The sequence below is a fragment of the Saccostrea cucullata genome, unplaced genomic scaffold, assembly GCF_032062105.1.
Source record: "Saccostrea cucullata isolate Sc308-1 unplaced genomic scaffold, CSIRO_AGI_Scuc_v1 ctg3457, whole genome shotgun sequence".
Lineage (NCBI taxonomy): Eukaryota > Metazoa > Mollusca > Bivalvia > Ostreida > Ostreidae > Saccostrea > Saccostrea cuccullata.
In genome coordinates this window covers 1-24,517 of record NW_026932907.1, presented here as the reverse complement: position 1 = coordinate 24,517, position 24,517 = coordinate 1, and the positions used below count along the sequence as shown (strand labels likewise).

Sequence of the window (24,517 nt, the reverse complement as noted above, 5' to 3'; positions counted from 1 at the left end):
GACAAGTGTCTTAATCCATCGAATCCATCAATCCCCTTCAGGCGACCGAAATTCTTCCAGCTTTTTATCATCAAGCCTCGGACGTGTTTCTTGTGTATATTCAGCATATTATCAATTTTCACAAATACAAATATTCCCAGACAAGAATCTGTTCACAAGTAGCCTTTAACAAAACATTCCCTTCCAAAATAGAATTCTTAGCCCGACGAATTCAAAGCGTAACCTCCTTTTAAGCCGATTTACACCTTGCGTACCTTTGACGGAAATCTACGGCGACCGGTTAGTGCAATATTTATATCCAAATATATCTTAATTAATATTTAATTGTCCATCTCAAATGTATTCATAAGTAATAAATAACAAGTTTATAAACTTCAATGGGAATTGAAGTGGGTCGGTACGTGATCAAATCTTCTGAGAAGGCCTTCGGCCTTCAGAGGATTTGATCACGTGACCGACCCACTTCAATTCCCATTGAAGTTTATAAACTTGTTATTTATTTCTTAATTAGGACACAATGTGTAGATGTGCATATGCATTTCCAGGAAATATCGATTTCTTTATTTTTCCGGGAATTTCCGTATATACTTTTACACTTAGATTTTTGGCAATATCTTAAATATAGAGATGAACAGTTTGTCAGCGCAACTCCTCATAAACGCTGCACACAATTTTGTCAAACTTTGTAGATATTTAGAAAACATTGTGTAAATGTGCATATCACCAGGAAATTGCGATTCGTTCATATTTCCGGAAATTTCAGCACTTTTACCCTTAGATTTTTGGCTATGTCTTGAATATAGAGATGAACAGTTTGTCAGCGCAACTCCTCATAAACCGCTGCACAAAATTTCGTCAAACTTTGAAGATAATTAGGACACACTGTGTACATGTGCATATTTCCAGGAAATTACAATTACTTTATTTTTTCCGGGAATTTCAGCACTTTGACTTTTGGGGGAGAGTGGGGTAAGTGAGCTCGCTCACTTTTTCTTTCATTAGAATAATTATCGTTAAAGCGAATTAGCTATCTTAAGGACGCTCTAAACACTGCACACTAAAAAGCTCTATTTAGTGGGTACTCTTTTTTTTCAGTTAGAGTGATCTGCCCTTAGATGCATGATTAAAGAAATTGTTATTTACCGTTAATTACATAACTTAGACTAGATTAAAATATTTTTAGCATTAAGTAAGACCAAGAGCAAGAAATTTAGATATTTATTTTCATTAAATTTTTCCATCGTAAGTAAACAACAGTGATTTCTACTTTAAATAGTCCCTTGTCTTTGAACATTTTTCATGCGCAAATAAGGCACGTACCCTATGTTCTAAATGAATGAAAAAGTCTCAATATGCATATCTTTAGATATTTATTTATTTGGTATACTACACATACGTTGCAATATTCACAATATAATTTAAGATATATATATATATAAAAGATGGCATTAAACAATATAATTGATATAAAATATCGGAATCAATCATTTTTAAAAGACATGAATTTATAAATATGATTCACATAAGATTGTATTTGTATACCAAGGATAACCCATGAAAGCCAATGGCTTATTTCCAATGGGGTCCTTATACTCAAACATGTATATTAATTGGATGTTAAATAATATAAGCAGATAAATATAAAATTAAAATACTATAGCTAAGATATGGGATCAAGTTGACAACACAAAGATCCTTAAAAATGAAGTGTATTGTGAATGTATACCAAATATTCACATGATTGTAATTGGAACAACTTATACTAATAATGAAAACTAATAAAACACAACTTGACTTTGACACTGGGCAATTCCCCTTTCTAATAAAAATTTCTTGACATTTCTTTTAAAAGCAAAATTATTTCCAGTGTTTAAAACAGGTTTAATTTGTGCTGGTAACATGTTCCAGTCTTTGATTCCATTAAAATAAAATGATTCAGATTGTTTTTGCTTAGTTATTGGAACGACAAAATCTGCATTTGAGACTGATCTAGTATGATAGCTACTAAAATTTGACCGAAGTATAAAATGTTCATTAAGATAAGAAGGGGCTTTTCCTTGAAAAATATTAAAAACATGGTTGAGTCTAAGCTGAGAAACTCTATCTTGAATATTTAATAAATTTAATTGACTAAGTATTTCGTAATTAACAGTTGCCTGAGGACCTAAATTCAAAATAAAACGAACCATCTTGTTTTGACAAATTTGTAACCTTTTCTTTAAAGTTTTGGATAGTCCTGCATACCAAGCACTACAGGCGTAATCAATATGGCATTGTATTAATGCTGAACACAGAGTCATTTTACAAAAAGTATCTAAAAACCGGGCTTGTCGGTACAGAAATCGCAATCTATTATTTACTTTCTGGACAATCGATTCAACAATGTATTCACCACTTAAACATCTGTCGATCAAAACTCCAAGATATTTAACTTTTTCTTTACAATCAATGTTATGGTCATTACATACAACCTGGAACTTTTCAACATTTTGAAGCTTTCTTTTGGAACCAAATAAAATGCATTCAGTTTTACCTAAATGTAACGATAATTTATTATCAACAAGCCAGTGCGAAGTCTGTTCTAAAACTTTACCAAGCTTTTCTGATATAAAATCAGGATCTTTATGTGCAAATATAATGGCACTGTCATCAGCGTATAAAATAAGTTTACAATCTGCGTCAACACTAGTAACCATATCATTAACGTAAATTAAAAATAATAAAGGGCCTAGAATACTGCCCTGTGGTACACCACAAGTGATAATACCAGCATCTGAAGAAATTCCATTACTGTGAACAAACTGTTTTCTTTCAGACAAATAAGATAAAAACCAATCAACAGATTGAACACCAATTGCTTTTAGTTTTTTACAAAGTATGTCATGGTCAACAGTGTCAAATGCCTTTTGCAGATCAAGCATAACCATTCCAGTATATAATCCCTTTGCAGTATTATCTCTTATAAAATCAAATAAATGTATCAAACAAGATTCAGTGGAGTACTTACTTCTAAAACCAGATTGAAACTCATATAAGATATTATTACGATCTAAGAATTTTGAAAGTTGCATATGAACAGATCTCTCTAAAATTTTTGAAACAACACTAAGAATACTAACCGGTCTATAATTACCTACTTCTAATGAACTGTTCTTTTTGTGATTTTTTTGTGATCTTTATATGATATATTTTCCCCTGAGTCCAAAAAACAGTTTCTGTCAGAGTTTAGAGCTTCCTTAACATCTAATGTTATTTGCAAGTGAGAATCGTTGCATTTCATTTTTGGAAATCTAGGTAAAATAGTTCAATGAGTATACAATTTTTTCAACCATATTTAATGTGAACTAAAATTAATGTCAGTGACAGCACCAAACTTGTGACCAAGACACTTGATGTACTCTAATCGAGTTTTTACTCCGGTTGATATATATTATACTGCTCTACACAAAACTTTAATTTTTCTGCTTCACATCTGCGCAGAGTAAATATTTTAATGAAGGTAGTGGTCTGCATTTTCCATATTCAAAGACGCTTTATTGATATATATAATTTCACAAAACTCAGAAATAGGAGTTCAGTAGTTTATGATTTATTTCTTTATGTTGTTCATAGGTAAAGTCTTCAAATCTGTTACTTAAGGTACTACATGTATCTGAAGAATGTCGGAAATGAAAACCAAAAAAATGTCGGAAATGGAAACTAAAAAATGTCGGAAATGAAAAGTTGATAATTACACAAAAGTTCCAGAAATGAAATGCAGCCGTGGGAATAGGTGGATTTGAGATTTTTAAAAAGCGAGAATAGGTAGTAGACATCCTTCAGTCTCTTGTTATGCCCCAGGATATTACAAACAAATTAATAATATAGCAAACATTACAATTTACACTAAATCGTTATTTCTTTTTCCAAGCTACAAGCCGGGTTAATTGAATTTTCTTACAGATTTCAACCCTATGAAAATCAACTCCTAAATACATATTAGCCTAACCCTTAATGAAACAAACATTTCCAAAGTGCCTAACAAAATCTTTAAACAGGTTTTTGTAAGGAATACTAAAGCAGGGTTGCGATTATTTTTGAATTTTTCAAGAGTTAAGACAGTATGCTACCTTTCCGTTAGAAGCGATTTAAACATGGATTTAAGGAACTCGAGCAAAAATTTTCCTAAAAAAAGACAAAGCTATCATATTTTCATGGATGCTGTAATTTAGTCGTAAATTGAAATTAAAAATTGCAGACACTTAACAAAATTCATAATAATATTTTAAAAGTAAAACATTATTAATAGCTTTAATTATTTACCTGTTACGAGTGTTTATTTGTAAAGATATGTGATATAATATCTTTTTACAAGCAAGACATACAAAAAAATTGCAGTATGTAGCATGGTTTAATTATTCATTACAGTTTTATTTCTTAGTCTTGATTATTATAACCTAAGCTTGCATATAGCTGATACAAATACATTTTTAAAAAACAAATAACAATTTAATCGGTAATTTTCAATATACATTATACGTTTTGTGCAAAGTACGACTTTTTAAACAGAGTCGCTGTTATAGGTAAAAAAATCAAAAGCAAAATTTCACGCTAAATTAAAAAAAAGAGTTAAGTAAAAACAAAATGAAATAATACTAGCCTCAGACGTTAAACTGAAGTAACACTGCTTTATTTTTGATAATCAGTTTATAAAAGTACACACTATCAGTATCCTAAAAAGCTTTCAACGGCTTTATTTTGATATAAACGCACCGAAATGTTTTCCTAACCAATGAAATATAGGTTAGGTAAATAAGTTTTCAAATAATCTAAACACACATATTAAATTCTAAGCTGTTTTTTAACTTTATCTTGAAGAGAAGATAAGAAGGTTATAAATTTATATACATTATATACTCGGGGGGGGGGGGGGTGGTGGTGTTAACTTCCCTTTACATTTAGCCTGTCTCTAGACTCATCCTTTGTGTGACAACACTTCCTTGTACAACATTAAGGGTGACACTACTGCACGACGGATTAGTAAATGTCCGGAACTTGAACTTGGTAAATGAATTCCCGTGCTTTTACCCGGAATTATTAACAAGGTATTTTTTTCTGAGCTAAAACATTATAATCAGTTCAGTAAAACATAGCTTCTTATGTTATTATTCAGAAATAAGAGTTAACAATGAATAGAAAACATATTTTAAAATGTTTAGATATAATTTTATTTTCAGTGAGTAATTTTTTTTTGTCTTTCACACCTACATGTATAGGCACACAGGGTATAACACCGTAATATGCTTTGTACATGTATGTGTGCGGGGGGGTTCTATTATTGCTGTCCCCTCTTAGCTGTTAAAATGAATTATTAATATGATTTCTCATTTTATATTCACATGTCAGCTGTGAGACAAAAAAGATGTGACTTGTTCTTCTCTTCATACATAATTGTTAAAACATGAAGAACATTAAAAATCTATATTTGATTTCTTCCATAGTTCGGTATTTGTTGTCGGTACAAAAAGGGACTGGAAATATTTGTTAGAGCTTATTTAAATTTATCAATGTGGATCCAGATACTAGTATATCAATATACCTTTATTAAATAAGATGATGACAATTACTCAACGGCCATAAAATCCACAGAGATAACGTACAGAAAAGACAAACATACAGAAATTTCAGTAAAGTATTGATTCGAGATGTTTAAACATATTTAGTATTTACATAAATGGTTGACTAAGTGCAATTAATGAGAAGTGTTTTATTACATTATTATTATGAGATTAGATAGTCGAATGAGCTCCCATTACACCCAACACGGAAGATATTTATCCTCTTCACATCCTGAAGCACTTAGTTTTATTCAAATGTTATTTTGTCTAAGTGCCTTTTGTAGTGCTTTACCCCCATTTTAAGATAACACAAGGTTTGATTTAAAAGGATTTTAAAATCGTCATAAACGTGACAATTTGAATATACGTGTTACATGAAACTGCTTTCTACATTTATCTTTACCTACCTTTGATATCTCGGTTATAAATAGTATGTTTTTAATTGGACAATAATGATGATTCTCATATTTGAGGGTATGGACTAAAGGGCTACCGTTTCACGTTCGGTACCTACTAAAATAAATATTTCCCTATCATTATCTTGTTATACAATTAATGGACTTTTTCTCCCTATTTGAGTGCAATTTTATAATTAAACTAATTATTTTTTTCTATTCATATTAAAAAAAAAAAGACAATGAATTGTACCTCGTGATGTTTCTGAATAAAATACACTTGCCTCCTGATATTTTTTTTATTTACTATATTAGTGAAGGAACTTGCAAAAAATTATTTTGTTAGGCCTGGTTTTGTTTTTAACGGACATATAAATATAAACTTTTGGCATTGTCTGCAGATATTAAAAAAAAATTGACACCCTGTTTCCTTCACCTTTTCATTGTTCTAAACACAAAGAGAGGTATTGCTTTGTAAACTTTTATCAATTTTTATCAACTTTTTCCCTTCATTTGTTATAAAAATTTCATTTACTAGGAACTAATTGTCACTCAGGAGGGGAGACGGGGGAACTTAAAGATATCGTAAAGAACATTTTCCCTTAAATTTACAGTTTTATTTGCCATTCTGCTTTCGAGCTTTACTCTGTTAAACATGTAAAAAAAAATATCCCAGTGTAATTATTTTTCAAGATTCAAGTAATAAGAAGACAAAAAAAATCAATTAATTGGTTAATTACTAATACCTCGCAGGTATTAGAAAAAAGGAAGAAATCACCATCTTTCAATTATATACATAGTTTTCCCCTAGCATAAAAATGAATATATTTATCTTAGTACCTGTACCTTGAAGATAGGGGCTGCATTTATAACGAGGGTTCAACAGGATCATAATTATCAATCCATAAATAAAGTTTTTTATTTAAGTTCATAAATGTCAACAAACGGAATCGGAGATTTATGTGAGCATATACCACTTGAACCTTTTTTTAGTTTATATTTTTATTATTTTCTAGAAGAGCATTTTGAAATGCTTCGCCTCATCGCCTTGTTATTTTTGCTTGTGATTCACACAGAAGCTTATGGTAAGTCTTCAATCGTAAACTTATGTATTAAAACATACAAAATTATAATATTAAAACATACAAAATTTTAATAATTCGTATTAGAGGATTTAATTCTTTGTTCCGTGCGAACGTGTTTTTTCTCGGGCATTTTAACAGTTTTACTCTCTCTCTCTCTCTCTCTACATGTGTTATATGTCGTCAGACAGTCATTAGGTTGATTGATTGTATGTTATTTTACGCCCTCTCGAGAATTATTCACTCATATGGAGACAGACAGTGATTAGGAACCAAACTAAAGTAAATACAATTATTATTGACTAAACGTGAAAACATCATATATTTATTCAATATGTGGGGAAAAGACAATTTTCTGTAGAAATACTCAGAGGCTTTAACAATGGTATCGTTGCAATAAACTTTTTCATGATATCACTTTGTCAACATATTATTAGAATTACCTGCAATACAGAAACCCTTATAGATCCTACCATTATTAGTGACAATATACATGTACAGACCCTGAGACGTGCTACTACCCCAAAAAAGCGTGTGGCTTTCGTGCGCTTTCCGTTTCGTGCAAACCGTGTAGCGTTTCGTGTAAACCGTGCAGCGTTTCGTGCAAATCGTGTAGCGTTTCGTGTAAACCGTGCAGCGTTTCGTGTAAGCTCCAAAGCGTTTCGTGCAAACCGTGTAGCGAGCGTGCGAAAAGCGTGTGAGAAACGTGCGACTTTCGTGTAAGAACCGTGTGAGAAACGTGCGACTTTCGTGCAAGAATCGTGTAAGATTCATTCGGAAGTCATTTCATTTTAAATATGGCTATCGATTGGTCAGGATGTAAAATTCTATTAGTATTTTATAAATGAATTAGTTATGCTTGTGATATTATAGGAGTAAAAACCAAAAAAATGGAACAACAAAATGAAATTAAACGGTAATGTATGATTTATATTTGTTTGATTTCTTTTCCTTCTATAGAAAATGTGTTCAAATAAATCAGCTATGTACAACAATTTTAAGGGCATTGTATTCAATATACTACATGTATCAACGCGATCGTGGCCTCTTAAACATTTTTTCTCAAAGAAAGAAAGAAATACCGGTAATATTCTTTTTTTTAAATTCAAATCAAAAATATATCAGGACTCCGCTCTTGTCTTTACATTTGAAACAATGTGTCAGTTAATATCTTTTAATACATAAAACTTGTTGCTCATTATTGTAAAAAATAATGGATTTTATCATTTTAATTCACGTGCACTGACGACCATATCTTTATAAACGAGAGGGGGGGGGGGGGTAAATTAAATTACTAGACAGTTCAGTCTTTCATTTTTTGTTGTAGCTTTCAATCTAATGTTAGTTTAATTAAATGCTTTATTTTCTATTCTTGTTTAAATTCGTTGTTAAATGTATGCGCAGATACACCCCTTATAAATGTATTGGAATCTTCTTTCCGCCTTTCAACTGTGATCAATACAATTTTATGTCTCATAAAATGATTTATATACAATCTTTTTTACATTGTTTTTGACAAATTTAGATTAAAATTCCAGTTGTTATTGATTTTTAATGTAAAAAGAGTGGGGTCGACTGGATCGGGATCGAACTCATGTTTGGATCGGGTTCGGCTTGATCGGGATCGAGTGCTCAATTAATTTGATTTTACGCAAACATGAGGTCAATAAATGACATTTTCACTCAACTCAAGTTCTCGTGTCTTCACTAGTTTTCAAGTAACAAGAACAAGCTACGGAAAGGCTTTTCATATTGTGAAAGTGACTTTTATTAGTGGAAAAGTTGTGGATAAAAAGGTCATTTACAACAGCGATCACGGGCTCCGAGGGCATTGCAAATGAAAACCTGTTTTGCTATATGTACATGTTGAGTTCACGGCTTAATGACACCTGGAAATTACGACTGGATTTTATTTTTTTTTAAAATAAAATGGTTCTATAAATATTTGATGGGTACAACTTATAAATCAGCGGATTTCATCTTTTATTTGTAAATCCGAATTTCTAGCCGTAAACAGTAAAATAAACAGAACTGATTTGGTATAGTCTTTTTATGAATATCATGTAAGAAAAGTTTAGGAGTAAATCATGAATAATTGTATATTATTTGTTTAATAAATCACGTACTTTTTATTTCATCTAAGATATTTCAGTTTTCTTGTAATATACCTGAGTACCGGTATAAAGATCGATCTTTATTGTATGTACAATGTATAGTCAAATGCCGCGACTATTAATAAATGTACACATACAAACATACCTTTAGTCCTGTTTTGAAATGAAGGATTTTACAGTATGATGGGTATACTGATGTAATTTGATAAGCTTCATGTAAAAAGAGAATAGAATAGATTAATAGATCACATTAACCCCCCCCCCTTTACCGGTTTCCCTCCTATTGATAATGCTTGCGTAAAAAAAAAATCTTTAAAAATGTTTAAATAATCGTTAGTAGAGTATATAGGCAAATTTAATTTATAATTTAAAATCAAAATCACAAAAAATAATCCGCCTACGGAAATCAAACACATGCAATATAATCAATATTATTAAAAATCAATGAGTTTATATTCCTGCGGTGAGAAATAGAATTTGTGTTCAATTTATTAAATCAATTTATCAAATTATACTCGTAAAAATATTACATTGAAATGAATGACTAATACCTGTATATAAAAATTGTATTTTATCAAACAGTCATCTACGATATGGGCATTTCGTTTTTAAACAGTTGGATAAATAAATAAATAAATTCGAACTGACAATTATTTATCAATTAATTACGTATACAACTGTCAGAGTATTGAATATTTCTATCGGTTTTTATAATACAAGTGTACTAAATTTAATTTAAACAGCTGCTTAATGTGGCTTTTTGAGCGATTTTCATTGAATTAATGATAAAGGGGTAAAAATGCCCGAGATATTCCGAGTAGAAAAATCCAAACCGAGGCCAAACCGTGCGAGAATCGTGCACAAAGCGTGTGAGAAACGTGTACAAAGCGTTTCGTGCAGCCTTTCGTGTAAACCGTGCAGCCTTTCGTGCAAAGCGTTTCGTGCAAACCGTGCAGCGTTTCGTGCAAACCGTGCAGCGTTTCGTGTAAACCGTACAGCGTTTCGTGCAAACCGTGTAGCGTTCGTGTACCGTTCGTGCAGCGAGCGTGTGGGGTAGTAGCACGTCTCAGGGTCTGTACATGATTCTGGTACATTAAAAGTTAGTAATACAGTTAGTGATCATAAAGCAACTTATATATATTTTCACCGGAATACAAATGTTCATGCGGCATATAAACGTAAAATTTGGAACTACATGTAAAATCATGCAGATTTAGAAATCCTTAATGATTTAATTGTACAATGTAAGTGAAATAGCCTTATTGATGATTCAGAAAACATTGATATTGCAACAGCAAACTTCACGGAAAAGTTTCTATTATTCTTCAATGCATACCTGAAAAAAACTGTTACCATAAGGCCAAATGATAAACTATGGATGTATTCTCTTCTGAAGAAAACTTTGCGTATTCGCAATAGGCTAAGAAAAATAGCACAAAAAACAAAAGAGAATCTGATAAGGAAAACTTTCAAAAGGCAAGGAATGAGTTTTATAACATGAAAAATTAACATGTTTAGTAAAAACTTTGCTATTAAAAACTATCACGACAATATAGATTCTCATCTTAAGGATTCTAGTCTGAACAATCAAGAACTATCCTGGAAGTTACTGAAAGATACTTTTCACATTAAACCAACAAATGAAATTCCACATATTCAGTTTATAGCCAACAATGGCAATGGAAGTTTTGCATTTTCAGACATAGATAAAATAGAACTACTGAACAAATATTTCACATCAATTACAGAGTTAGATGACAGAAATCGGAAGCTCCCAAATATAGTGTCAAGATGTACGGATAATTTCCCGCATATAAAAATACAAGAACAAGAAGTCCTTGATACAATTTCTATTATTCCTGTTAATAAAGCCGTTGGTTATGATTGCATCAGCCATAAAATGTTAAACTCTTGCAAAGAAACTCTAAACCTTTGTGTATACTATTCAACAAATCTCTATCACTAAAAACATTTCCAGACTGCTGGAAACTAGCATATGTTCTTCCACTATTTAAGAAAGATGACCCTTCCATCACTTCAAACTATAAACCAGTTTCTTTGCTGAGTTGTATAATCAAAATTTTTGAAAGAATCATTTTGAAACATGTTCACAATTTCTTGTATTCACATAATATATTTTATAAATATCAGGCAGGTTTTTTTACCAGGTCATTCCACAGTATAACAACTTGTAGAAACATACCATTATATAGTAAAAAGTATTGATGAAGGTAAATTCTGTTGTATGGTGTTTTGTGATTTATCGAAGGCATTTGATAGAGTCTGGCATACAGGCTTAATTTACAAACTCAAAATATATGGAATCAATGGTGATATGCTAGATTGGTTTGATAGTTATTTAAGCAAAAAAACAGTGTATAGAAATCATTTTTCCTCTATAGGACATGTTAAAGCTCCCCAGGGCTCAGTACTTAGCCCCTTGTTTTTTTTTTGTTGTATGTAAATGATGTGGCTGAAATTATGATATCTGTTTGTAGATTATTTGCTGATGATAATTCTTTACAACAATGTTCATATAATATTAATCATATAGAACAAAATCTTAGTAATGATCTTAGAATACTAGATGAATGGTAAAAAAAATGGTTATTGAAAATTAACCCGCAGAAAACCAAAGTAGTATCTTTTTTTCATTTAAAAAATGTACAGCATTTTCCTAATTGGAATATGTTACAGAACACACAAATCTTGGGATACTTTTGTCGTCCAACTTAGGATGGTCTGATCTTATTCATGGAAGGATATGGAGATAACGAACGGTATTCAATCTCAACGTCCATTAAACAATATACAAAATAAGAGCAGAGCAAACACGGACCTCCGAAACATCAGAGGTGGGATCAGGTGCCATGGAGGAGTGAGCATCCCCTGCCGACCGGTCACACCCGCCGTGTGCTCCTTGTCATGATCAGAAAATAACGGAAAAAATCCGTCGTCAATTTAGTGTATAAATAATGGACTAACAATTGGTATGAAAAACGTCAGTCAGCATTTGACTCAATGATAAATTGTATTTGCTGACAAGGTCATTGTATCGACCATAGAATTTACGAAATGATGACTTTAAACGAGACTGTTGATATTCTTGTTTCATCAACTTGCTTGTCAATAATTTACCTCGTTTAAGAAATTGTTCATACGTAGAGCACGCTCTTGCGTATCGAATCAACTGAGATATATATACTCCGTATGCAGGTGATGAAGGTATATTGCTGCATAAGTAAGGGAAGTTGACGATAGAAAAGTTAAAGTCATCACGTTTATCATATAGCTTGGTTGTTAGATTACCATTAGTCTTTTTCAAGTAAAATATCCAAGTATGAAGCAGAAGTGTCGGACTCTGTGGTATCTTTTATCTCAAACTCACCAGGATATATCGTATCGACGTAGGAATGGAAATTATCATTATTAATTGACAATACGTCGTCGATATATCTAAATGTCGAGTTGAAGGCCACAGCAAGTGTTTTCTTCTTTTCACGCATAAGATTTTGCATAAAATCTGCGTCATATGAATAGAAAAATAAGTCTGCTAATAACGGAGTGCAATTTGTATCCATGGGAATTCCAAATGACTTTTGTTAGACTTGGTCTCCAAAAACCACATAGATATTGTCAATCAGAAACTCAAGCATCTTTTTGATGTCAACTTCAGAGTACTTATGTGTGTAATCAGAATCTGTTTTAACAAAATAATTTTTCAAATGACCAATGACGAGGTAAGTAAATTTACGAGTTCCATTTTTGTTGAAGAATGAGCTGTCAATGATATCAAAAAGCCTGGATTTTATTTTGTCGTGGGGAGTCGTTGTGTATAAAGCTGAAAAGTCGTAAGTTTTTAAGCTGTTGATTTTTGTAAAGTCTTGTGATTTCAAATTGTCCAAAAGTTCTTTAGAATTTTTAAGTATTCACATCTGATTTACACCACTTCTTGAATATATAGTTGCACAGTACTCTTGAAGTTTTTCCTTCACTACTGTCAATATTTTAGTGAGAAGTAACGAAAGAGGCTTGGTTGAACATTTACTGGAACCTGCAATGTATCTTTGTTTCTAAGGATTCTTATGAAGTTTCGGAATCCAATATATATAAGGTAGTTCAAATTCATTTTGGCTCTGTGGAATATTAAAAGTATTCAAAACTGACAGGTGATTTTGAAGAATTTCTTCCTTAGAAAGAGAAGTATGAGTATAAGTAGGATTACCACTTGTAGAATTAAATCCAAGTTCTTCTAGAATGCAATTTATATAATGAGCCTTACAAACGAAGACAATATTGTTACCTGCTTTGTCGGCAGGAACCAGTACGTACTGATCGTGTAATCTATCTAATTCTTTTTTCACTTCTGGTTTATTGAACACAGAAGGATAAAAGGTTTTCATTTTGCCCCTCAATCTTTTGATACGTGACTTTAACATGGATCTGATACATTTAATCCATTCTGACAAGGTGTCAATGTCTTCTTTTTCATATCTGGCCAATCGTCTGGCGTAATTTTCAACAGAATCCATAATATTTATGAAATTCCGACCCCAGTTGAAGGATCGGGGTTCCCTATATTTAAGACCTTTTAAAATAAGTGATCTATGGTCCTCATTGGACTTTTACGAGAAGCGCTGACTTCTACAGTTGGCGGTTTACTTGGACATTTAAACTTGTATCATGTACGGAAGTACAGAATTGATAATGCATAAGAAATCTTTTCTAGTGGTCATAGGTTTTGTTTTAGGGGCACTAACATGTGAAGGCCGGGAGTTGAGGGTAGGTTGGTTGTCGTTTCTTCAAGGACAACTTATATGTGCTTTGAAATAACCCATTATTTTCGTTTAATTAAATGTTTAGCTAAATATTTATATCATAAGAGAGCTACCGTACATAACTCTAGTGTAAAAAGTAAGCGTCAACTGTAAAAGTTAGCGCTCCTCGTAAAAGTCCATTACGAACTATATTTACGTCACCTGTAATAACGTGTCCAGCAGGACTATAGTTATAGGGCGAAGAAAACCATGAACACGAAGGGGGATTATTTTTCAGATAGTCGATATCCAGGCCATGTAAAGTGTTTTTGTAATTGAAAAGTTTGGAGCTATGGTCGATGTATATTTGTAGGAAATACATGGTGTAGTCTTTAACTTGAAATATGGTGAAATACAAGACTGGACCCTTTTGTGATTAAGAATATTACTTATATTAACCGCGTCAATTCCTTTATTGGCATATTGAAGTTTAAGGAAAAGACGGATTGTTTTAGCTGCATTTTCTTCCGTGAAACGTGCGGGTTTAAAAAGCCTATGATATGCAATATCCATAATCACAGATCCGAGCCTATATTCAGGTGACGAGGAATCTAAAATTGGATATTCCTTGGCCTTTTCAAGAAGACTATTTAAAAGTTTCAAAGGGACAGAGTAAAGTTTTGTTCGAATATGATGTAGACCTAACTGTTGATTTACATAAGGTAGTAATGAATCAAAAGAGACGTCGTGTATTGCAGGTTTATTGTACGAACGATGTCCATGACTACGCTTACGTCTCTGAGTATTGTTAAAAAGTCCCATCACATTTACATTATTACACTGCGGGCTTGAAAGATTTCCAACACTATCGACATTGTCATTACATCCATAGGGAGAGGCTGTCCCTAGTTTCCTAATCCAAAATTCTTCTCGTTGTCTACGGGAAGGTGTACTCAATGACGGACTATTTGTGTGGTGATAAATCTTTTCGAGAATTCTAACTTTCATTGATAAAACAGAATGATCAGGTGAATTAAAATGTTTATATAAAAGCTGCTGACCACCATGATTTATTTGAAATCGATGACCTGATATTCTTTTGTTAAGCGATCCCTTGGTTTCACCGACATAAATAAGTCCACACAGATTACATTCTATTCCGTAGACAACATTAGAAGATTTGCAGTTCAGATTTTCCCAAGTTTTGGTATAGAAGCTCTGTCCAGTAAGATTACTGGTGAAAGAAGTGTCAGTTATCAAAATGTCACAGGTTTTACAGTTTCGCACAGAACATTTTGAAACCGAAGACATTGGATCAGAAAAGGAATTATCCAATATATCTGTAATAGAAACTTTACACTCTTTCAATTTGGTATATTATTTATTTTTTTAACCAAAACTGGGAATCTGAAGACTGTACATATGACATATGTTTAATATCCCTGAGGATAATCCGAGGGACACCAAATGAACTCCTTGAGTCTGGGTCCCTTATAGACTCAAAGGAGTGACGCCTTTTTATACTGGGCGACGCGCCTGCCAGTATCATTTCGTTATTCTGTGTACTCATGCATGAATAAGTACCGAACGACAAGTATCCTTGGGGACAAACTGTCCACCAGCAGAGATACATGTTCGGTGGTTTAAAGAAGGATATGGAGATAACGAACAGTATTCAATCTCAACGTCCATTAAACAATATACAAAATAAGAGCAGAGCAAACACGGACCTCCGAAACATCAGAGGTGGGATCAGGTGCCATGGAGGAGTGAGCATCCCCTGCCGACCGGTCACACCCGCCGTGTGCTCCTTGTCATGATCAGAAAATAACGGAAAAAATCCGTCGTCAATTCAGTGTATAAATAATGGACTAACAATTGGTATGAAAAACGTCAGTCAGCATTTGACTCAATGATAAATTGTATTTGCTGACAAGGTCATTGTATCGACCATAGAATTTACGAAATGATGACTTTAAACGAGACTGTTGATATTCTTGTTTCATCAACTTGCTTGTCAATAATTTACCTCGTTTAAGAAATTGTTCATACGTAGAGCACGCTCTCAACTAAGATATATATACTCCGTATGCAGGTGATGAAGGTATATTGCTGCATAAGTAAGGGAAGTTGACGATAGAAAAGTTAAAGTCATCACGTTTATCATATAGCTTGGTTATCATTATAGAGAAAGCATACAAAAAACTGGGGCTTCTTAAAAAGACTAAAATTTTAGTGTGTCAAGAGATATGTTATCTTAGATGTATAATCTTTTATTTAAGAAATAGAAAACAAGTTTATAAACTTCAATGGGAATTGAAGTGGGTCGGTCATGTGATCAAATCCTGTGAAGGCCGAAGGTCTTCTCAGAAGATTTGATCGCGTACCGACCCACTTCAATTCCCATTGAAGTTTATAAACTTGTTATTTATTACTTATATACACATTTGAGATTGACAATTTAATCTTAAAATAAATATATTCGGATATAAATATTGCACTAACCGGTCGCCGTAGATTTCCGTCAAAAGTTCGCAAGGTGTAAATCGGCTTGAAAGGCGGTTACGCTTCGAATTCATCGAGCTTAGAATTCTATTTCGAAGGGAATATTTTGTTAAGGGCTACTTGTGATCCGTAATTGTGAACAGATTGTTATCTGGGAATATTTTTGTTTGCGAAAATTGATCATTAATGTTGAAAAGACACAAGAAACACGTTCGAGGATAAAAAGTTGGAGGAATTTCGGTCGCCTGAAAGGGATGGATGGATCCGATGGATTGAGACACTTGTCCGAGCCAGTTAGCCTAATCAAGCATTGAATTTGATCAAAAACATTCAATCTACGATTTCAGTAACTAAAGGCATATTTATGATATTAACACGGAGACACTGGCGACAGTTTACATTGAAGTACGACAGCGCCGATCAAGGTGTTTCTCGGCTGTTCGTGGCGTGATTGCAATGCTTTGATATTTTCTAACAGATTTACACATTTGTCGTGAGTAGAATTTAATGAAAAAATATAGTTTTAGGCAATATCATGAAGATTTAACTTAAGGTCTAACAAAAATAAGGATAAACAAAAAAGTTAGAGACTGTGCAGCTGACAAAAGTGACATACAACTTGTAAACAAATGTTTGTTTCTATCGGACTGGTATACTGAGTATATTCTCTATGTACACAGGTTAAATCGATCACCAAAATATGTATGAAGTACTTGTTCACGTTGTTAATAAAACAATTATTTCCCTTGCTTATTTTGTTCATTTTTATACATGAAAAGCAAGTCATTTTATATTTATAAGTAACGATAGATATTATTGCGCCGTGTGATTCGGCCATGTATTGACCTCTGACCTCCGACAAACTTCATACAGAATTGAAGATATTATCTCTCTGTATGTTTATATAGTGGAAAAATACCACAAATGTATATATTAGATCATAACTTGAATATGCTGTTGAATTTGTTCTGGATGCACAAAAACAGATACAACGACTGTATTGAGAATCTTGAAAAAGTACAATTATTTGCTGCAAGAATAGTTACTGGGCTTACAATTATTGCTTTAAGATATTCATTATATTTGGAATCAGGTTGGGGACCATTGGGATATAGAAGAAATACAGCAAGAATAATAACAATGCATAAAATGCACAATAATTTAGTAACTTAGTATTTACAAAATTTAGTACCTGATACAAGAGGCAATATTTCAGGATACACTAACCGGAATTCTTTAAATTATCCATTGCCAAAATACTGATAAGAACTATATAATAAATCGTTTATTCCCGATACTGTTAGAAAGTGGAATTCCCTTAGTGTTAAAACAAGGGAGGCAATTGCAACTTCTATAAAATTTTTTAAAAACTATCTGCAAAATAGTAATGTAAAACCTCCGAAAGATTTTTCTTACGGAAAAAGGTTTTTGAACATAATTCATACAAGATTAAGACATAACTGTATTTTAAATTCTGATTTATATCGCTGTAACCTAATAACCAGTCCTAATTGTTCGTGTGGACTACTAGAAGATGTAGAAGATGCATATCATTTGTTCTTTGTTTGTAAATATTATGTAAAAGCAGGAAATTCCTTAATGAAGAAGCTATTGTCATTTAATCATATACATGTTATAGATGTACATTTAATACTATGGGACGATGATTCTCTTACTATTGAACAAAATACTGAACTTTTCAAGACTATTTAACTTTCTTAAATAATGTCGTCGTTTTTTAAAATAATTTTACATTTTTCCTTCATACTATCTTAAATTATATTTGTAGATTTAAAGAATTTATTTTTTTACCTTTCTATTGCTATGATGTATACAATGTATGTACAAGTGTAGTAGACCACATGTATATATGTTTTTTTTATTTTGGCAATTTTACAAAATGTTGTATTAGAAGAGAACTATCTAAGTTACTGAACTTGTGTCCGATCCTTTTGAGTTTTTCAATTCAATTCAACATATTATATACTGACCAAGGAGGGGGATAAACAAAAATTTATGTTCTTTTGTTAATAATGGTGATTTTTCAAATAAAAACCTACATACAATGTAAAAGATTTATCCTGATAAAGCAAATCCCAATATATTAAATTAGAAAACATGTTTTTTTTTATTTTGGCAATTTTACAAAATGTTGTATTAGAAGAGAACTATCTAAGTTACTGAACTTGTGTCCGATCCTTTTGACTTTTTCAATTCAATTCAACATATTATATGCTGACCAAGGAGGGGGATAAACAAAAATTTATGTTCTTTTGTTAATAATGGTGATTTTTCAAATAAAAACCTACATACAATGTAAAAGATTTATCCTGATAAAGCAAATCCCAATATATTAAATTACAAAACATGTAAATACTAGTTTGGATAATAAAGAATACTTCTCTGAATAAACTCGAAAACTTCTATCATATGATTTTTTTCACATATTCTCATTTTCACAGAAAACTTAGCTTTGAATAAACCAGCTTGGCAACAGACTAACTGGCCAGATTTCCCTGTAGCTTGGGGAGCTGCAAAGGCGGTAGACGGACAATTATCAAATCGTGCACCGGGAGGCAATCAGTGCACAATATCAGGTCCTAGTCAGTCAACAGCTGAGTGGAGGGTAAATCTACAGAGCGTGGTCAGCATCAGCCACATCAACATCTTCTACAGGACGGATAATACACCTAGTACGTAGAAAAGAAATATGGCATTCAGTCTGATCGTGACAAGAGCCTAGTGACACGGTGGGTGCGACCGGTCCACGAGTATATGCTTAATCTTTCATGACACCTGACCCCAACTCTAGCTGTGCAATCCTTCAAATATAAAGACAAATAGCCTAGTACCTCTTGAAAACCCTTTATATACTTATATTTTAATGAAGATTTCGTGTTCAGAGTGGTAATACTCAGTAATTTTCGTACTCTACCAGATACCTCTCTATAATAATTATTCCATTATTTCCCATTTTTAGCTTTGCATAATTACGAGTAAACAATGGAGAATTGACAATCTCTATGGACATTTTTAACAAGAAAGTACGATCCTTTTGAAACAAATTAATCAGCATAATGTGTCTTATATTGTGTTCAGGTCCTGGTGCTTTCTACAATCGCTTTGCTGGATTTTTTGTGTACGTTTCTAATTCTACAAGAAGACAGGACGGCCACCTTTGTTTCCATGAGCTACAACAAGTGAACGGTACACCGACAGAGAACCAGACAATAAACTGTCCTGTACATGGACAGTATGTTATATACTACAACGAACGTAGGAGACTGGCTGTCACATACCCAACTTACTATTCTACATATGCGTTTAGCGAACTATGTGAATTGGAAGTTATTGGTAAGCCTTGATAAGCTTTTGAAAGTTTTACTTATCGTATATTATTCCAGTGTATAGCGGTATACATGTATACGGGAAGGTAATTGTTAAATTTTATCTGCAGGATGTTCTGATCCACGATTCCATGGGGAAAACTGTAATCGGCCATGTTCAGAGAAATGCCAGGAACAGAGATGTAACATCACAACGGGGGAATGTCTGGGCTGTATACCGGGGTATCAAGGGCCCATGTGTGATCAAGGTAAGCGAATTAGTAAATTTTTATTGCGTTTTCAGGGATATAAAGGTTCCTTTTGTTCTTGTTTGAACAATGCCAATTTATAACAGTACGACGTTTAACTCTTGACACGACATAGTCCAGACTTTTTACTACCATTTCTTATTGTGATATCAAAAATATTTTTTATATAACTTGGTGGGATGTCTTAGCAGTACCCCAGGGTCTTATGTTGAGGTCACAAACATCATATCTTTAGAAGTAGAGATGTCCAGCATTAGACGAAAGAATAGCGCTAAGAAATCCCACCAAGTGATATTAAAATATTTTAGATATCATAATTAGTAATGGTAAAGTCTGGACTATGTCGTGTCCAGAGCTAAATGTCGTACTGTTTTATGCCTTTGGAATGTTTTATCTTAAAATAAAAAATAAGGGCATTCCTGCATCGAAAATAAAGGTTCTTATTTTCCAACAAAATAAATATTTTCTTGTTTTGCAAACTCTCTTTTAACAGAACTGAAACTTTAAAAACGCAATATTTAAATGTTACCACTGTCAGCCAAAACACTTAGTTGCCTGGCCAAACATAAGCTTCTTAAATTAGACAAATAATAATTTTAGTGAGAAAAGCCCTTATGTAATTAAAGATACTTGAATTTTAGAAAAAATACAAAATTTATATAATTTTTACGTTTCTCAGCACTCCAATAACGGATACTCATCGCCAGTCTTGATTTTTGATAATCAGATAATCTTTTGAAAAGCTTTAGAATTATTTGTGTACTTTCTATGCTTTATTTTTACATTTATATTGATAAAAAATTGTATATAATTTCGGTTGTTTTATTTGTCCTTTCAGTATGTGACAATAAGAGGTACGGTCTGGAGTGTTCCTCTACATGTGGTAACTGTAGTGACGGGGCGACCTGTTACCATGTCAACGGAACGTGCCTAAACGGATGTGACGTAGGAGTAGAGGGCGAAAAATGTCAGACTGGTGAGGCTTGTCATTGATATTTTAAGGAAGTTTTTGTTTTTCGATTTGTTTTTCATTACATGTAAATAAAAATTTTATGTTAACTGTAATGTTTAGAATTAAGGTCTTCATACCAGTATATTTTAAAAAGTCTACATTAACATTAAAATCCTGATTTTTGAATCTTAGGAAATTTGATGAAAGAGCAATAAAATTTTAAAGCCGTTTTTTTGTTACACATAACAAAGATTTTTGTTGTTGTAAATTTGCTAAAAAAAATGTGTATGTAAATTTTCTATGTGTGAATCCTTTATGAAATAAATTGTATTAAACCTTGTATTATAAAATCAAAAAGGCAGTCCACCGAAAAAAGGTTATATTCCTTTAATAGTCGGCACATCAAATGTGACGATTTTTGAAACTTGATGGAAAACAAGCTCAATGTATTCCAAATTTTGTGTTCTTGAATTTCCCTGTATAAATCATTGAATGTAGATCAGAAACATAGAACTGTTAAGGATGATTGCACTTGAGCTATTAGAGTTGGGTCTCGGTGTTGTGCGCAAAATAATATCATGAATTTCATTAAATTTATGTTGTAGAGGTATTAAACAATGTCATAAGATTAGGTTTTGGTATAATATATTACATGAAAAAACTAAATAATGCCGAGCCACACTAGCTTTTAGGGGGCCTAACAGTTTTGTAACATTTCAATTGTTATTCTTATGCATACCAGTTTTCATCGACATTGTTTACACCGAGAAACAATTTGGCCATTGGTCTCATTTGCACAGAATGTGTATTCTAGTTTAAACTTATACAATCCAAAGGACAATGTGAGCTAAGTTGCAGCTCATATCTAATTTTTGAAAAAGTCTCAAAACTACCGTCAAATTAGCCACTAAATTAACAGGTCCCACAGTGTCAACGATTGATATCATAATCACTTTACTCACGTGACATTCCACAGTTCGATACGCCAACGCCTTCATTGAACATTTCATTGTGTTTGTCATTTGAATTTCTATTCGGACAGTATCTATCGTACTTCCAACTTCAAACTATGGAAGATTTTTTTTATCAAATTTTAATAAGGTTCGGTTACATGTCTCTTATTTTACTGTGTATTTTTCGTTAGGAGCGTTTTGAAAGAATTCTGGTACAATGTATTGGTAGTGAGATAAGTAAATATAGGCTCATGTCGTCTCAGTATTGTTGTCTGCAGAGCGATACATCGACCATATCCCTAAACACTAGAATCATTTATTATTTGTGCACCATGAAACTACACAATCTATCTCTTCACCACTCAAATTCGTAATGGAGCATCTGATTGCGAAACAATCATACATGTATGTGCTATTGTTTACATTCCATCCATGAGATTTAAATATTCCCACCTATTTGCGGGTACCTTGAATTCGATAGTGGTCCTATTCAAATTTCCGGAATTTAAGGCTTATACATGTTCTTTTCAATGGCATTATCTGTAATAATAAAAATATATATGACAAAAAATTCAAGGCGTAAATATCAAAAGCATATGCTTGCACAATATTCATACATTAATTTAGTGATATATTGTAATGTAAAGATTAAAATTGTTAGCCTAAAAGGTTCGAAATGACGTACTAATGTGCACTCATTCTTAAATATATTTTCAACAGGTCTTCAATTCTTTCTGAACTTAATCAAGAATTATTTCATCTCAAAATTAGACAGATCTTTTTTTTTCTTTTTATTTCAGAACGAAGTAGAAACAGCTAAATTAATGTTATTCCTAAAATATATGGGGGTAACTTCTATATTCATATTCAATTTAAAATGGCTTCTTCAGATATTAGTCGCCTTATCGTATTAGTATTGATGAAGGAATAAACCTGTTGACACTGTCCTGTTAGATTCATATAGTGTTTATCTCCCATTCGGAAACATTTTTTTCATGAATTTTTCTGGAAGAGTCCCTTTAGTAAAAGAATTTCACCATCATATTGTATGTTGAGAATTTTTTCTTGCTTTAACAGAGTGTCAAACTGGGTATTATGGTAAAGACTGCAGAGAAAGCTGTAGTGTAAATTGCCAACGTCAAGACCAGTGTAACAGATTTAACGGTGAATGTTACGGCGGGTGTCAACCAGGATGGAAGCTTCCTAACTGCCAAAAAGGTAAATTATATGGAAAAATATATTTAAAATGAGTTAAAAACTCCAGGAATGATATTTTTATGCCCCATTATTTAGGATTTTTGGTGAGGGATATAGATTTTCCTGTACGTCTGAGTGTCTTTTTAGCTCACCTGAGCCGAAGGCTCAAATGAGCTTTTTTGATCAAAATTTGTCCGTTGTCTGTCGTCGTTGTTGTCGTTGTCATGAACTTTTCACATTTTCATCTTCTTCTCAAAAACCACAGGGTCAATTTCAACCATAATTGCCAGAAAGCATCCTTGGGTGAAGGGAATTTACGTTTGTTCAAATGAAGGGCCACGCCCTCATTCAAGCGGAGATAATTGGGAATTAGTGAAAATCAACGTTTAACATAAAATGTGTAGGAACATTCTTTAAAAATCTTCTTCTTAAGAATAGCAAAGCCATAATCGATCATATTTATATGGAAGCATCTTCAGGTAGTGACGATTCAATTTTGTTCAAATCATGACCCCCGGGGGTAGGGCGGGGCCAAAATGGCCGATCAAAGTTTTACATAAAAGTACATAGGAAAATTCTTTTAAAAATCTTCTTCTCCAGAATAGCAAAACAATAATTGATCATATTTATATGGAAGCATCCTGAGGTAGTGTAGATTCAAGTTTGTTCAAAACATGACCCCCGGGGGGTAGGGCGGGGTCAAAATGGCCGATCAAAATTTTACATCGAAAAATATATATGAACATTCTTTAAAAAAAAATCTTCTTCTCAAAAATTGCAAAGCAATAATTGATCATATTTAAATGGAAGCATCCTCAGGCAGTGTAGATTCAAGTTTGTTCATATCATGACCCCTTGGGGTAGGGCGGGGCCACAATCGCCGATCAAAGCTTTACATAGACATCTATAAGAAATTTCTTTAAAAATCAACTTCTCAAGAATAGGAAAGCCATGATTGGTCATTGGAACAATTTTGCATTTTAACTTTTTAATAGTAAACCGATTTCTACTTTTTCCTAACCACAATGCTCAGGTGAGCAATGTGGCCCATGGGCCTTTTGTTTTTGATTTAGCACTAGGCTTTTCATAGTTCACAAATGCAATATATTTAAAGACCTTTCTTTTGATATTAACAAAACAATTTCGACCTTTTGATTTTGTGTACCATACAGGGACGTAAGTTTTTTTTTTACAAACATCTTGTTTTGAACATTTCTTGTAATATATATGAAGAAAATATTCGATCGGAATTAAATTTCGTGGTGAGTACTTAATTTGCACTTGTATTGTAACATTTCGGAAGGGAAAGAGAAAAAATTCCGATAACAAAGAAATCTTGTTATGTGAAAATACATGTTCGATGTAAACTT

At 32.6% G+C, this 24,517-nt stretch overlaps 1 protein-coding gene across 1 annotated transcript; it reads left to right on the top strand.

Moving 5' to 3' along the window:
* Positions 1-4,958: 4,958 nt before the first annotated feature.
* On the top strand, positions 4,959-23,168 carry LOC134236432 (cell death abnormality protein 1-like; the record flags this gene model as incomplete). The annotated part of the gene is made up of 7 exons (XM_062718601.1): positions 4,959-5,084; positions 7,009-7,077; positions 18,913-19,143; positions 19,550-19,804; positions 19,908-20,045; positions 20,884-21,021; positions 23,028-23,168. Coding segments are annotated over exons 2-7 (958 nt in total), but the record flags the coding sequence as incomplete, so codon positions are not given.
* Positions 23,169-24,517: the final 1,349 nt, after the last annotated feature.